The 15520-nt window shown below is 43.0% G+C and overlaps 1 protein-coding gene across 2 annotated transcripts in view; it reads right to left on the bottom strand.

The window, feature by feature from the left end:
• The window catches only part of L3MBTL2 (L3MBTL histone methyl-lysine binding protein 2), a 35919-nt gene extending 21871 nt beyond the window's left edge, over nt 1-14048 (bottom strand). For both annotated transcript variants that reach the window (XM_048500218.1, XM_048500219.1), the window contains exons 1-4: nt 13926-14048; nt 8419-8680; nt 6008-6141; nt 1780-1903 (exon numbers count right to left, since the gene is read on the bottom strand). In XM_048500218.1, the coding sequence (XP_048356175.1) occupies nt 1780-1903; nt 6008-6141; nt 8419-8680; nt 13926-13946 (541 nt within the window). In that variant the 5' untranslated portion in view covers nt 13947-14048. The remainder of the gene's footprint in view (nt 1-1779; nt 1904-6007; nt 6142-8418; nt 8681-13925) is intronic.
• Between the last annotated feature and the right edge of the window lie 1472 nt (nt 14049-15520).

Genomic DNA, 15520 nt, shown 5'->3' with positions numbered 1-15520 from the left:
AGATTCCGTGGCTTTGACAACCTAGGGAGTCAAACTGGAGACCATATTTTACTCCCAGCCAGAGGTGGGATGCAGCCTATTCACACCTATTCGGTAGAAGCGGTTACTAAAATTTTCTCAGTTCGGAGAACCGGTTATTAATGATTAACTCCTAGGGACAAGGGGGTAATCTCTGTTCCTGGGTACAACAAATCTCATCAAGTGGAGGATGCAAAATCACCCCCAGGGCCCCCTGCAGCCCCCCTGCCCCCCCCCATGTGTGTATGAACTGTATGAAATAATAGAATACATAGTAATTCTATTTTTTTGTTGTTCATTGGTATAAAGGTTGGGAAAGTATTATAGGTAAAGATTTTTCATGTTCTTTTTTCCCCTTGAAATTTATATTGGAAAGAGAGAAGTTTAAACTACTCTTTTAGATTAAGGATTTTGGATCTCTCCCTCTGTTAGTTTTCTTTCAAGTAGAATAGATAAAGTAGTTATAGGAATCTGAAGGGGAAGTAGAAAGTAGGGAGGGAGGGAAATATGGGAAGGAGGGAGGCAATATAGGATGTTTTAGTTGGGGGGTTGAGAGAGATGGGCAATTAGATATTTTTGTAATATGTTAACAATTGTAAACAGTTTTTGGTTTCTCTCCTTACTTATGTTATTATTTAAAATCAATCAATATAATTATATAAAAAAGAAATAATACACTACCATATGGTATATTGCTTTTTTAATACTTGAATCTAGAGGCGGGGCGAAGGGGAACTGCACCTGGGATGCACGCGCCCTGCGTCCTTGCCACAGCCCTGCCCAGGAATGCCCCACCCCCAGAATGCCTGCCCATGCCCCCTTTGTGCCCCACCCAGCCCCACTGGCATTCCGCCACTGTTTGAATCCCACCACCATCGGAACCTGTTACTAAAATTTTTGAATCCCACCACTGCTCCCAGAATCTGGCTTCTTATCAGTTTCTAAAGGTCAGAGAGCCCTACTGCATTGCAAGCACACAGTACAGTTGAATTCCACTTTTTATTTTATAATAGGTCCTAAGCCTGAGTCAGTATTTGAACAATTCAACAACCTTTATTAGGCATTTACAAAAGAAGAAAGGAAAAATTGTCAAAACATAATACAAGGTTAAGTTTACCAAAACCTTAGATATTTTTCTAACCACACAAGACTTTCAAAAGAAATTTAGCTACAACTTCAGATATCTCGACTTCAGTACTGTTAAGCAAATTAATAATTTTAACATTGTCCGATAATGTCTTAAACCCAACCAAGAACAATGCAGCAAAATCAGCTCTAAAGTTATTATATCTAGGACAAAAAAGTAAGGTATGCTCAAGGGAATTGATTGCAGATGGACAAAATAAGCAACGCCATTTGTGCCGTGGGATTTTAGAAAACCAGCCTTGTAGAAATGGAGAAGGAAAGGCGTTGCATCTAGCTCGTGTCAAGACCCATCTTTGATTATAAACAAGTAATTGATCCAAATAGACAGCAATATAACATTTTTGAATATTTGTAAGAATAAGAAAATGTACAGTAGAATTCAAGTTTCTCAACATACATCACTGTGTGCTATTTTGGAAAGTCTTGAAAGGTATTGTTCAATTTTTGGATTTTGCTTTGGGGGAATGCAGCTATTTGCAAGCTCTGAATTAATATCAGTTACCCGTTCATTTCCTTTTTCAGCTGTTATTTAGACAACAAAACCATCTGTGCAGTTTATTTTGCCGTTTGAAGTAAGTAACATGCTTATTGCCTCCCCTTGCTGTCCACACTCACCGTCCTGGCCAGTTGGAGTTCCATCAGCAAGTTGGCCCGTCCCCTGCGTATGAAGGAATGCTCCAATTTTAGCAGACCAGGCTGCCTTGTGCAACACTTTTGCTTTCTTTGTAGGTGGTTTTCCCTGTGAAAGCAATTTAAAAAATGCAGATTTTTCAGAACACTATCACAGTATGAAGCAGAGAGGACTTGCTGCCTCTCATAAGAACATAAGAACAAGCCAGCTGTTCAGACCAGAGTCCATCTAGTCCAGCTCTCTGCTACTCGCAGTGACCCACCAGGTGCCTTTGGGAGCTCACATGCAGGATGCGAAAGCAATGGCCTTCTGCGGCTGTTGCTCCCGAGGACCTGGACTGTTAAGGCATTTGCAATCTCAGATCAAAGAGGGTCAAGATTGGTAGCCATAAATCGACTTCTCCTCCATAAATCTGTCCAAGCCCCTTTTAAAGTTATCCAGGTTAGTGGCCATCACCACCTCCTGTGGCAGCATATTCCAAACACCAATCACATGTTGCGTGAAGAAGTGTTTCCTTTTATTAGTCCTAATTCTTCCCCCCAGCATTTTCAATGTATGCCCCCTGGTTCTAGTATTGTGAGAAAGAGAGAAAAATTTCTCCCTGTCAACATTTTCTACCCCATGAATCATTTTATAGACTTCAATCATATCCCCCCTCAGATGTCTCCTCTCCAAACTAAAGAGTCCCAAACGCTGCAGCCTCTCCTCATAAGGAAGGCGCTCTAGTCCCTCAATCATCCTCATTGCCCTTCTCTGCACTTTTTCTATCTCTTCGATAACCTTTTTGAGATGTGGCGACCAGAACTGAACACAGTACTCCAAGTGCGGTCGCACCACGGCTTTATATAAGGGCATGACAATCTTTGCAGTTTTATTCTCAACTCCTTTCCTAATTATCCCCAGCATAGAGTTTGCTTTTTTCACAGCTGCCATGCATTGAGTTGACATTCCCATGGAACTATCAACTAAGACGCCCAAATCCCTTTCCTGGTCTGTGACTGATAGCACTGACCCCTGTAGCGTGTATGTGAAGTTTGGATTTTTTGTCCCTATGTGCATCACTTTACATTTTGCTACATTGAACTGCATTTGCCATTTCCTAGCCCACTCACCTAATTTATCAAGGTCCACTTGGAGCTCTTCGCAATCCTTTGCGGTTCTCACCACCCTACATAATTTGGTATCATCTGCAAACTTGGCCACCACGCTACCCACCCCTACTTCCAGGTCATTTATGAATAGGTTGAAGAGCACTGGTCCCAAAACAGATCCTTGGGGGACACCACTCCCTACATCTCTCCATTGTGAGAATTTCCCATTTACACCTACTCTTTGCTTCCTGTTTCTCAACCAGTTTTTAATCCATAGGAGGACTTCCCCTCTTATTCCTTCATTGCTGAGTTTTCTCAATAGTCTCTGGTGAGGAACTTTGTCAAAAGCTTTTTGGAAATCCAAGTAGACAATGTCCACTGGTTCCCCCTTATCCACATGCCTGTTTACACCCTCAAAGAACTCTAGTAAGTTTGTAAGACAGGATTTGCCTCTGCAAAAGCCATGCTGACTCTTTCTCAGCAGGTCTTGCTTTTCTATATGTTTAATAATTTTATCTTTAATGATAGATTCTACTAATTTACCAGGAACAGATGTCAAACTGACTGTAATTTCCCGGGTCCCCCCTAGATCCTTTCTTAAAGATTGGTGTGACATTGGCCATCTTCCAGTCTTCAGGGATGGAGCCTGATTTCAGGGATGGAAAGGAAGGCTTTAGAAATTAGCAGTACAATCCTGATTTCTATGACGACAAAGGTGAATGGATTTAGAAGAGTGCAACTCTGCTGATAACTGCACCATTGAATATCAAATTAAAAGAACACAGTTCCAGAAGAGTAGCCCTTGCTCATCTGTTTGCCACCGATGCAAGAGAATCCTGTAGCATATTAAATACTAAAAAAAACATGCTGCAGCACAAGCTTCACATGGCTAGAAATTGCTGTCTCACATGGATCTGATGGGATAGGTGCATGTCCATAAAAGCTCACAAACTCACAAAGTAACAATTTACAGGTTAGCCTTTAAGATGCCACAAGACTTTTTTTGCATTCCTGTTAAGAAGGTGTGTGATTCTGTGAAATTTATAAGATGAAGAGTTAAATGTGTAACTCGTGATAGATGTGCTATGCCTTTGTCTCTTGGGGTTCAGAGTGAAATAACATGGTTTTACAGTTAACAAGATGAAAAGCAGAACAGTCCCTGAAGGTCTGATAAATCAAACTCATGTAGCAGAAAATTCTATGGGAATATTGGAGGTGGGGGAGGAAATCATGGTCTACCTACATGATTGCTTCACAGTTCTACCCAGGAATCTCCTTTATTATTGAATCGTGGTGTAGGAGGTTAAGAGCTCATGTATCTAATCTGGAGGGACAGGGTTTGATTCCCAGCCCTGCCGCCTGAGCTGTGGAGGCTTATCTGGGGAATTCAGATTAGCTTGTACACTCCCACACATGCTAGCTGGGCGACCTTGGGCTAGTCACAGCTTCCCGGAGTTCTCTCAGCCCCACCTACCTCACAGGGTGTTTGTTGTGAGGGGGGGAAGGGCAAGGAGATTGTAAGCCCTTTGAGTCTCCTGCAGGAGAGAAAGGGGGGATATAAATCCAAACTCTTCTTCTACTCTTCTTCTATCCTTAGATCCGTGGTGGCGAACCTTTGGCACTCCAGATGTTATAGAATTGTATGATGGGAATTGTAGTCCATAACATCTGGAGTGCCAAAGGCGCACCACCACTACCTTAGATTATATCCACCATCAGTATCCTTCTCCTACAATCTCTGGTCTATGGTTTACCACCATTCATAAACATGATGCCTACTGAAGGATAATACCCTTCTCTTCCAAATTTAAAGTCAACCATCAGCTCTAGATCTACCTGTGCAATTTTGACTGTAGATACAAATTAGGGCTCCAAATTACAGCAGCTTATATACGACCTGCTTCATTGTGTGGCTAGAGGGTTCCCTAATTACAACCACTAGCACGAATTAAACAAACTCTACTCCACACAAGCATGCACTGAAAAAGATATGGGAAAAAAATCTATCAGTTTACCACTCTTTGATTCCCCTGCCTACAAATGCAGAACTGGGATTAAAGGACAACTGTGGCATGTTAAGTGAGCCATAGTATGTTGATGCAGGTGGTTGTGTAATTATGAGATCAAGAGTTTTTCAACATAACCCATTCTATTGTCGAAGGCTTTCACGGCCGGAATCACTGGGATGCTGTGTGGTTTCTGGGCTGTATGACCATGTTCTAGCAGTATTCTCTCCTGATGAACGCTCAGACACGAATCAAAGAACACGAAAGGCACTGCAGACTATTTCAGCCAGAAAAATCAGCAATAGCAGAACACATAATAAACCAACCTGGACACAGAATATTATTTGAAAACACAGAAATTCTGGACCACTCTGACAACCATTACGTCAGACTACACAGAGAAGCCATTGAAATCTACAAGCACATGGACAATTTCAACAGAAAGGAAGAAACCATGAAAATGAACAGAATTTGGCTGCCAGTTTTGAAAAACAAGACAGTCAAGACAGTGACTAATCAGCTCCACACAAACACAGGATGACTACAGATAATCAAAGGGAACAAAGGCCAGACTACTTCTATTCAGATGCCTCACCTATTGACCTTGCTATCTCTTTTGTTACTCACATGCTACACTTCATTGTTACTCACTTGCCAGGCCACTCCTATTCAGATGCCCTCACCTGTTGACCTTTACTCACTTGATTTCCTTTCCAACTATCAGATCCTCTGAAGATGCCAGCCACAGATGCAGGCGAAACGTCAGGAGAGAATGCTGCTAGAACATGGCCATACAGCCCGGAAACCACACAGTACCCCATAACCCATTCTGTACAAAATCAGTTCCTAAATGCCTCCAAAATCAGGACTGTCTGATGCCGCCTTTTTCAAGATGCCTACTGGCTAGCAGCCATCTTAAGACCCTGCTTATTGAGAGAATGGCTTTTCAGATGTCCCTGTCAGACGTACAATTATGTTTACTGTTACAGAAAGAAGAACCTTTAAGTAATGTCTTCCATTCCCTTTACCTCTACATTTAAGCAAATAGTGGGCATGTTTCCCAACAACCTTTGCTTCCTTAGATGCCAAATTCCCATTAAGTGCATGTTGCTTACCTGCAGCCTAGCCAAGATGCTGGCCTTCTTGGAATTTGAAGAGTAGCTTCTAGAGCAGGAAACGCTGCAGAAACGTTTGGTCTTTGAGAAGAATGCATCTTTTGTGCCCACAATCCCACACATCTCACAGATAGCTAAGGGAGCATAAATATAACAAGCCTCAGTCGTGGGAAGTGACAGCTCTGTCAGGAGCAAGCTCAGTTGCAATGTTAGAACAAAGGAAAGCACAAGGCAACATCAGGCATTATCAAAAAAAGCGAATAGGAAATTCTTCTTCAAAGCAGTGAAGACCTGTCTGTATCCTCCTGACCTAAAACTGGACAGCATAAAGCAGCTAGGAAACCAAGACAAATGAGTAGGGATGATCAAAAGCAGTGGTTCTCAACTTGTGGGTCGGGACCCCTCTGGGGGTCGAACGACCCTTTCACAGGGGTCGCCTAAGACTCTCCGCATCAGTGTTCTTCATCTGTAAAATGGATAAATGTTAGGGTTGGGGGTCACCACAACATGAGGAACTGTATTAAAGGGTTGTGGCATTAGGAAGGTTGAGAACCACTGATCAAAAGCTTAAGTCCCTGCAGACTGTTACTATTATCCTGGCACGTGAATTTGCAAGTTAAAAAGGTAAAGAGCAGCACCCGTTAAGAGCATCAATGAAACACAGTTACTGCACTGGTTACCCAAAGTGTTAATCAAACTGGCCAGAAAGCTAACAATGTATCAGGTAAAAAACAGCAAACACAAAGGAGCATAAGAAGAATGAGAATCCACATATTGTATGTACACACTACATGGAAGCTTCCAAACAGTACTTTTATACAACAATGCTCCAGGCAGCTTGTAATACCTATAGTCTGTTTACCATGTAAACAGTCTTTATTGCATGATGTTAGTTTATCCTTTTGTTGCAAGGCAGAGTCGGATGCATTTATGAAAGATTCTCTTTATTCCCGAGAACTTCTGGAGAAATGGCACTTCAGTTGGTTTGAGCTCCTAAGACCTCCCTGCCACACACTATTGAAAGGGGTGTTTTCACTGGTTTGAAGAGCAAGCCCAGCTGAGATCTTGCCTCCTCACGATTTGGACACCTAAGAACCTTCCATTCGACAGGTGGACTAGCTGGAGTTTGTCAACAGACCTAACAGTTCTGGAAACACCTAGGTAAGTGTCTGCTAGCCTTAAGTTTCCTAGAAGCTGCCTTCTCTTTCCCCCCTCTCCCTTCTTTTCCAGATTTTTTTTAAATTTCTTTTTTGATCTCTTTTTAAAACTTAAAAAAACTTGGCTCCGTATTACATGTAAAAAGACTTTAAGTATACTGAAGGATTACAAGAACTTTTGACCTAGAAACAATTAAGAAAAAAAATCTTGATTCCCCATATATAAGCTTTTATTCATCAGATCAGGAAAGGCCTTTTACCCAATTTTCAGGCATTGAGGACGGCCACAATTGTAATCAAGACACTGTACTGAATTTCACTAATACTGCCATAAATTGCCAGTCTGAAGCAGAAAAACTGACCAGGATTGTATATGTGACCCCTGATGAAATTCATGTTATTTATCCAACATTTTCGGATCCCAAGGACAGCAATGAGGTAGATACCTCCTGATGCCAAATGACAGCAAAGATGCCCCCAAAACACCTGAGAACATCTGAGCAAGATGTGAAGGCACTGAATATTGCACAGGAAAAGGATGGAACACTCGCCCAAGACCGGAACTGCTGGAGAGCACTGGTTGCCCGATATACTACTTAGCATGGAAGGATCTAACTAATTAATTAAACATTCTGAATACGTAATTTAGCATATGTGGCACCAATTTTGTTGGAAAGGTATACATGTAGGAGATCAAGTATGACTAATTTCATGAGTTTTAGTTAGAAATGGCTTCAATGCATTTTAGAGTTCAGTGGTAGTTTTAAAAGAGTAAAAATCTGAATTGCAATTCAATAACTAGTGGTGTGACAAGAAGTTAAAATTCTGCAAAACTAGCACATCAAAATTTGCTACGGCTGATCCTGCTTAGCTTCTGAGATCTGACAAGATCAGGCTACCCTAGGCTATCCATGTCAGGGCAAAATTTTCTTACAGATTGCTTACAGTTACCCTTTGGGGAAAACAATTCTGCAGATCTGAAATACACGAGGAAATCTGCCAGAGACAGAGAGGAAAGTAAGTAAAGATTCTTTCATATTTTTCTCATACAGGTGCTCTTCTTGTATAGCTGGGCAATCGTACCTTTTCCCCACAAAGTGAATCTCTTATTCAAGGCTGACACTTTATTTTTGGTTCATATCCTCCAATTGTATTAAATCCCATTAAGCAGCTCCCATTTCCCTCTAGGCAGAACAAGACTGCCTTGCTGTTCTATCAGCTACAAACATTCATTGCAGAAAGACACACCGGTACCTGGCTCAGATCCATTATTATCTGGCAACCGATCAGAAGATATTTGTGTTTGTGTTGGGGATGCAGGCAGTTCCCCAGTTTCTTGGTTTGCTGTTTCATTCTCACTAGAATCTTCCAGGCAGGAGGTGCTGTTGCTGTCCTCACTGCTGCTGTATTGTCGAAAGCTATCATAACCCCCAAAGAGATCCAAGTCATTATCTTGCTCCTCATCCTCATCCATCTGATCCAAGGGCGAAGCTCTGGACTGGACAGGAAACTCCAACTAACAGTAAAACAGACCAAAGTTTGGAACATTCATAGGTGGTAAAACAGCATAAGGGGAAGTTAAAAGATATTTAATTCAAACATCTGTTGCAGATTATTAGCAAAGGAGGAGGTGGCATCATTATTGATGGTCTGTCACTCCTCCCTTTCCTAAATTTTCAGAGTGTAACTGAATGTGCAGAGAAAGGAAACAGAAAGTAGAATGGAAATCAAGGAAGCCTGGTTCCATCCAGGCCCACCAATTCTTAAAAACTGAAGAGAAGTGGAATGGAAAAGAAGTGTTTGGGTTAGAATGGTGGTTTTGGACAAGGGAAATCAACCCTCCTCCCACCCATGGGCTGGATGGCAAGTCACACAGACACAGCACAGCCTTCTTCACAGAACTGCTGTAAGGACAGAACAGTTCCTCAAATTCTCATTTTACCTCCACAATCATCTGTGAAATACACCAACACTGAGCATATATGACTCACCCAAGGCATGTCCTATCAGTTTTTAGGGCAAGATGAGGAAAGTTGAGGTGAACAATAAATTAAATAAAACTGTACTCCCTTTCACTATCTTTTATTCAGTGTTTTATCATTTTTAATCCTGAAAGTCACCATAATTATTTTTACACGATCACCACCGACAACAAAACACAAACAATTACAAGAACTTGAAGGCACACATACAGACAAACGGATATTCTACCCTGTATTGGTGCTTGTGAATGTGAAATCAGAGGGGGTTTGTTTGTTTATCTGTAAAGTTGTCAAGGTAAGAAATGTTTGGAGGTGGTTTGTTATTGCCTGCTTCCACGTTTTAACCCTGGGATTTCTTGGAGGTTTCCCATCCAAATACTAACCAAGGTTGATCTTGCTCATCTTCTAAGATCTAATGAGACAAAGCTAGTCTGGGGCTATCCATGTAAGGGAAACCAGAGTAGATAACTGTCATGTTAGATTAATTAAGTCAGATGATACATACATAAGAACATAAGAACAAGCCAGCTGGATCAGACCAGAGTCCATCTAGTCCAGCTCTCTGCTACTCGCAGTGGCCCACCAGGTGCCTTTGGGAGTTCACATGTAGGATGTGAAAGCAATGGCCTTCTGTGGCTGTTGCTCCCGAGCACCTGGACTGTTAAGGCATTTGCAATCTCAGATCAAAGAGGATCAAGATTGGTAGCCATAAATCGACTTCTCCTCCATAAATCTGTCCAAGCCCCTTTTAAAGCTATCCAGGTTAGTGGCCATCACCACCTCCTGTGGCAGCATATTCCAAACACCAATCACACGTTGCGTGAAGAAGTGTTTCCTTTTATTAGTTCTAATTCTTCCCCCCAGCATTTTCAATGAATGCCCCTGGTTCTAGTATTGTGAGAAAGAGAGAAAAATTTCTCTCTGTCGACATTTTCTACCCCATGCATAATTTTATAGACTTCAACCATATCCCCCCTCAGACGTCTCCTCTCCAAACTAAAGAGTCCCAAACGCTGCAGCCTCTCCTCATAAGGAAGGTGCTGCAGTCCCTCAATCATCCTTGTTGCCCTTCTCTGCACTTTTCTATCTCCTCAATATCCTTTTTTGAGATGTGGCGACCAGAACTGAACACAATTACTCCAAGTCGCGGTCAGCACCACAGCTTTATATAAGGGCATGACTTAATCTTTGCAGTTTTATTCTCAATTCCTTTCCTAATTATCCCCAGCATAGAGTTTGCCTTTTTTCACAGCTGGCCATACATTGAGTTGACATTCCCATGGAACTATCAACTAAGACGCCCAAATCCCCTTTCCTGGTCTGTGACTGATAGCACTGACCCCTGTAGCATGTATGTGAAGTTTGGATTTTGCCCCTATGTGCATCACTTTGCATTTTGCTACATTGAACTGCATTTGCCATTTCTTAGCCCACTCACCTAATTTATCAAGGTCCGCTTGGAGCTCCTCGCAATCCTTTGTGGTTCTCACCACCCTACATAATTTTGGTATCATCTGCAAACTTGGCCACTGCAGCTACCCACCCCTACTTCCAGGTCATTTATGAATAGGTTAAAGAGCACTGGTCCCCAATCTGGGATCCTTGGGGACACCACTCCCTACATCTCTCCATTGTGAGGAATTTCCCATTTACACCCACTCTTTGCTTCCTGTTTCTCAACCAGTTTTTAATCCATGGGAGGACTTCCCCTCTTATTCCTTCATTGCTGAGTTTTCTCAATAGTCTCTGGTGAGGAACTTTGTCAAAAAAAGCCTTTTGGAAATCCAAGTAGACAATGTCCACTGGTTCCCCCTTATCCACATGCCTGTTTACATCCTCAAAGAACTCTAGTAAGTTCGTAAGACAGAGTTTGCCTCTGCAAAAGCCATGCTGACTCTTTCTCAGCAGGTCTTGCTTTTCTACATGTTTTATAATTTTATCTTTAATGACAGATTCTACTAATTTACCAGGAACAGATGTCAAACTGACTGGCCTGTAATTTCCCGGGTCCCTCCTAGATCCTTTCTTAAAGATTGGTGTGACATTGGCCATCTTCCAGTCTTCAGGGATGGAGCCTGATTTCAGGGATAAGTTGCATATTAAAGTGAGAAGATCAGCAATTTCATGCTTGAGCTCTTTAAGAACTCTTGGGTGAATACAATCTGGGCCAGGGGATTTGGTAACATTTAGTTTATCAATGGCTGCCAGAACTTCTTCCTTGTCTACCACTATCTTTGCTAGTTCCTCAGATTCGCCTCCTAAGGAGCTTGGTTCAGGAGCAGGAATGTTCCTCACCTCCTCTTGGGTGAAGACAGATGCAAAGAATTCATTCAGCTTCTCTGCAATCTCCCTGTCATCTTTTAGCACACCCTTTGTTCCTTTGTCATCTAACGGGCCTACCGCTTCCCTTGCTGGCTTCCTGCTTTTGATGTACTTGAAGAACTGTTTGTTGCTGGTTTTGATGTTCACAGCCATGTGTTTCTCATAATCCTTTTTTGCCTCCCTTACAGCTAACTTGCTTCTCTTTTGCCACCATTTGTGTTCTCTCTGGTATTCTTTATCAGTTAAGTTGGACTTCCATTTTCTAAAAGACATCTTTTTTTTCCTAATAATTTCCTCAACGTCCCTTGTTAACCATGGTGGCTTTCTTTTGGACTGGGCGCTGCCTTTCCTAACCCTCTTGGAACACATTCCAGCTGAGCTTTTGTGACTGTGTTTTAAATAACCTCCAAGCATCTTGGACATTTTTGACTCTCTTGATTTTCCCTTTCAGCTTCCTGCAGAGATACTGAATCTGACAGCATTGTGGTCGCTGTTCCCTATCGGCTCAACAACACTGACTTCCCGCACCAGGTCCTGGGTCCCACATAGAATTAGATCTAGGATCACCTCTCCCCAGGTTGGTTCCACAACCATCTGCTCTAAGCCACAGCCATTTAGCATATCCAGGAATGCTCTCTCCTTACTATGACCTGAACATGCATTTTTCCAGTTTATGTAGGGATAATTAAAATCGCCCATTACCACTACGTTTTTGCTTTTGTTGGCCTCTCTAATTTCTTTTTCTGTCTCAGAATCCTCTTGTGCATAATATTCCTAATATTAAACTATCCTTCACCCTTGGTATTGATATCCACAGTGCTTCTGTAGGGGAATCAGCCCCCCCTGCATTGTCTATTTTATGTGACACTATGCTCTCTTTGACGTAGAGGGCTCCCAATAAGCCCTGTCCTATCCTTCTTGTAGAGCCTGTAACCTGGGATAACAGCATCCCACTTGTCCTCCTTATTCCACCATGTCTCTGTGATGCCCCATATATCAATGTCTTCCTTCAAAACTCTGTATTCCAGCTCCCCCATTGTAGGCCGAAGGCTTCTACTATTAGCATAGAGACATCTGTATACTCTGTCTCTGTCCCTAACCTGGGATTTATGTGCTTTGCCCTCTAGCTTTTTGTAGACACTATCACTTATCACATTGCTTTGCTCCTCGTTTGTATGTGGTTGATTTAGAAAAACCTCCCCCTCTGTCTGCATCCCCATGGACTCTGTATTCCGAACCGAAGTCACCTCAGCTCCTGTCGGCTTTCCCCCAGGGATCAGTTTAAAAGCTGTTCTGCCACCTTTTTAATGTTGGCGCCAGCAGCCTGGTTCCTCTTTGGTTAAGATGAAGCCCGTCCCTTTTGTACAGGCCTGCCTTATCCCAAAAGGTTCCCCAGTTCCTGACAAATCTGAAACCCTCTGCCTTGCACCACCTTCTCATCCACGCATTGAGACCCTGTATCTCCGCTTGCCTAGCTCGCCCTGCGCGTGGAACAGGTAGCATTTCAGAGAATGCCACCTTGGGGGTCCTGGATTTTAACCTTTTTCCTAGCAGCCTAAATTTAGCTTCCAGAACCTCCCGGCTACATTTCCCAATGTCATTGGTACCAATGTGGACCACAACTGCTGACTCCACCCCAGCACTGTCTAACAGCCTATCTAGACGTAGCGTGACATCCGCAACCTTCGCACCAGGCAGGCAAGTCACCATGCGGTCATCACGCCTGTCACAAACCCAACTCTCTATATTCCTGATGATCGAATCACCCACTACAAGGAGCCCCCCACCTCCCTATACGTGTGATTAGTACATTTTTGACCATTTTAAAAAATCTTCACCTTCCTCCAAGGTGTATCATGTTATCCGGTTCCTGCTTTACTACTCTCACAACGAGCTTGTGCCTTGTGAGACAGGACATGCCACTCACTCTCTCACTTGCAGCTCGATTGTAGAAGTAACCAGCTGTTCTTTTGGTAAGCTACGTCGTGTCAAGATCTGAGCTCTCTCTCCCATGTGTGCCTTTTAGTCGGAGAGAAGTTGACATGTGTGCAGAATCCTCCACGGCGATAAGACGTCGGAAAGCTTCAACGACGCGAACGCTTAAAGAGATTCCCGAGGAAAGAGGAAACCAAGCTTTCCAAACGACCGTCCTATTCACACCCCTCTTAAAACAAACACACAAAAGAAACACAATCCTCTTGGGTAGGCAAAAGCCTGGAGGCGTCACTGTAGCCCCAGGAAAGTGCAAAGGCTTAGAAAGCCCGGCAAGGGAAAGTCCAGACAAGCAATCGTGTTAAGTCTGCAGCAGCAAAATAAAACAGGCAACCTTGCACTAAATAATTGTCAGCTTTTAAGACACCACTAAATTCCTGTTTTGTTTTCCAGAGAAGGAAAACGCCTCTGATCCCGCTCGTGTAGCTCACCATGTAGCCACCCCACACCCGCCGGGACCGTTACCTCGCCTTTTTCCCGCTCCATGGCTCTGTTCGGCCACGCAGAAACCGAGCAGAACTCTCAAGCGCCAGAGCCAGTCTGGCGCATGCGCTCCTCCACAACACACGCGCCGCCAGCATTCTCTCAGCTTCTCCACCCTTCGAGTGTTTCCGAAAGCGCATTGGCCGGCTAACTATCCCCCTGCGGCCAATAGGCGAAGAGAACGGAGGAGTGCCGGAACTCGGAAACGTGTGCCAACAATGCCCCAAGGGGTTTCGGGATTTGTATTCTTCGTGTTCTGGGGTGGGAACGTAGAGCGGGTGACGACTCGTTTGTTGCTTCTACCCCAGGGGTCTGCAACCTGCGGCCTGCAGATGTACATGGACTACAATTCCCACCAGCCCCTGCCAGCATGGCCAATTGGCCATGTAGTCCATGAACATCTGCAGAGCCGCAGGTTGCAGACCCCTGTTCTACCCACACCCAGGATTTGTTTTCTGCTCATTAAAGAAAAAGTACCTCCTCCCCTGCTAATGGCTGTCATCCTTGCACCGAGGGAACCTCCCCCTCCCCTCTAACGGCCTTCCAGGCCTTCCTGACTAAATCCCCTGGTTCTCCCGTTTGTGCCAGCTTGATGGGTTTTTGCAAGTGTCTGTCACAACTCAGTTATAAAAGGGTAAGCAAATTGCTGAAGTCACTGTTTATGACCTGATCTATTGATTAGCTATTGGTCAGTCAGATAGCCATTGCTTACATGTTAGTGAGCAAGTACATCTGAAGTTATAAAGTTAACTCTGTTTCTTTGTTTGAGCAGGCACAATACCACCACCGCTACCAGCATGAGACAGCAGATAGCTACCAAGATGTAACCAAACCTACAGTCATGTAGGTGTGTAACAGGAAAGAAAGGCTTTCTTATTTTCTCTATGTAACCCGTTATAGTTAGTAAACTCATATATAAAAAGCAACAGAGAATCTGTCTTTTCTGTTCTACTCTGCTAATATATGTACACCCAATGCAGCTCCAGACTGGAAATTCCTGTTTATATGCTTATTTAATAATAATACCATCAAGACCAGTATTTCCTGGCAACGATGCTTTTAAGGAAAATATTTATTTTTCCATATATTAACAATTACAAAATAGGACATCTGAAGAGAAACAGCCTTCTTTTAACATGTACAGAGTTTGCTTCCTTCATACTTGTATATCCTAACCATTTGTTGATCTATAATTTTACTTATTTGCAGTCTGATCCTGTGATGCAGTCTCCAGCCTGGTTTTTCTCCTACCATGCTACCATCATAATTTTACATTGTCAAATTTGGGGAGAAATTTACTATTTTGCTAGTAGAAGGCAACAGGACACTGCCTTCCAATATTAACATTTCACAATTTGCAGTAATCCTGGGAACAGATAGCCTGTGAAAGGTGAGGGTTTGTTTTACAGGAGGGGGGACTTTTTGTTATGTCAGTAACATTCCCGGTTAAATGTGGCAAAAGTAGAGTTGCCAACAGGCCTTAATAGAGGTTTAATATTTGGAAATAAGCAAGTGAAACTTTTTATGAAACTCTTTTACCATAGAGGTAAATAACACCAACTGATAAATAACATCCC

The sequence above is a fragment of the Sphaerodactylus townsendi genome, linkage group LG06 (genome assembly GCF_021028975.2).
Source record: "Sphaerodactylus townsendi isolate TG3544 linkage group LG06, MPM_Stown_v2.3, whole genome shotgun sequence".
Classification (NCBI taxonomy): Eukaryota; Metazoa; Chordata; class Lepidosauria; order Squamata; family Sphaerodactylidae; genus Sphaerodactylus; species Sphaerodactylus townsendi.
The sequence above is the reverse complement of the archived record's forward strand: the minus strand, read 5'-3'. Positions and strand labels throughout refer to the sequence as shown.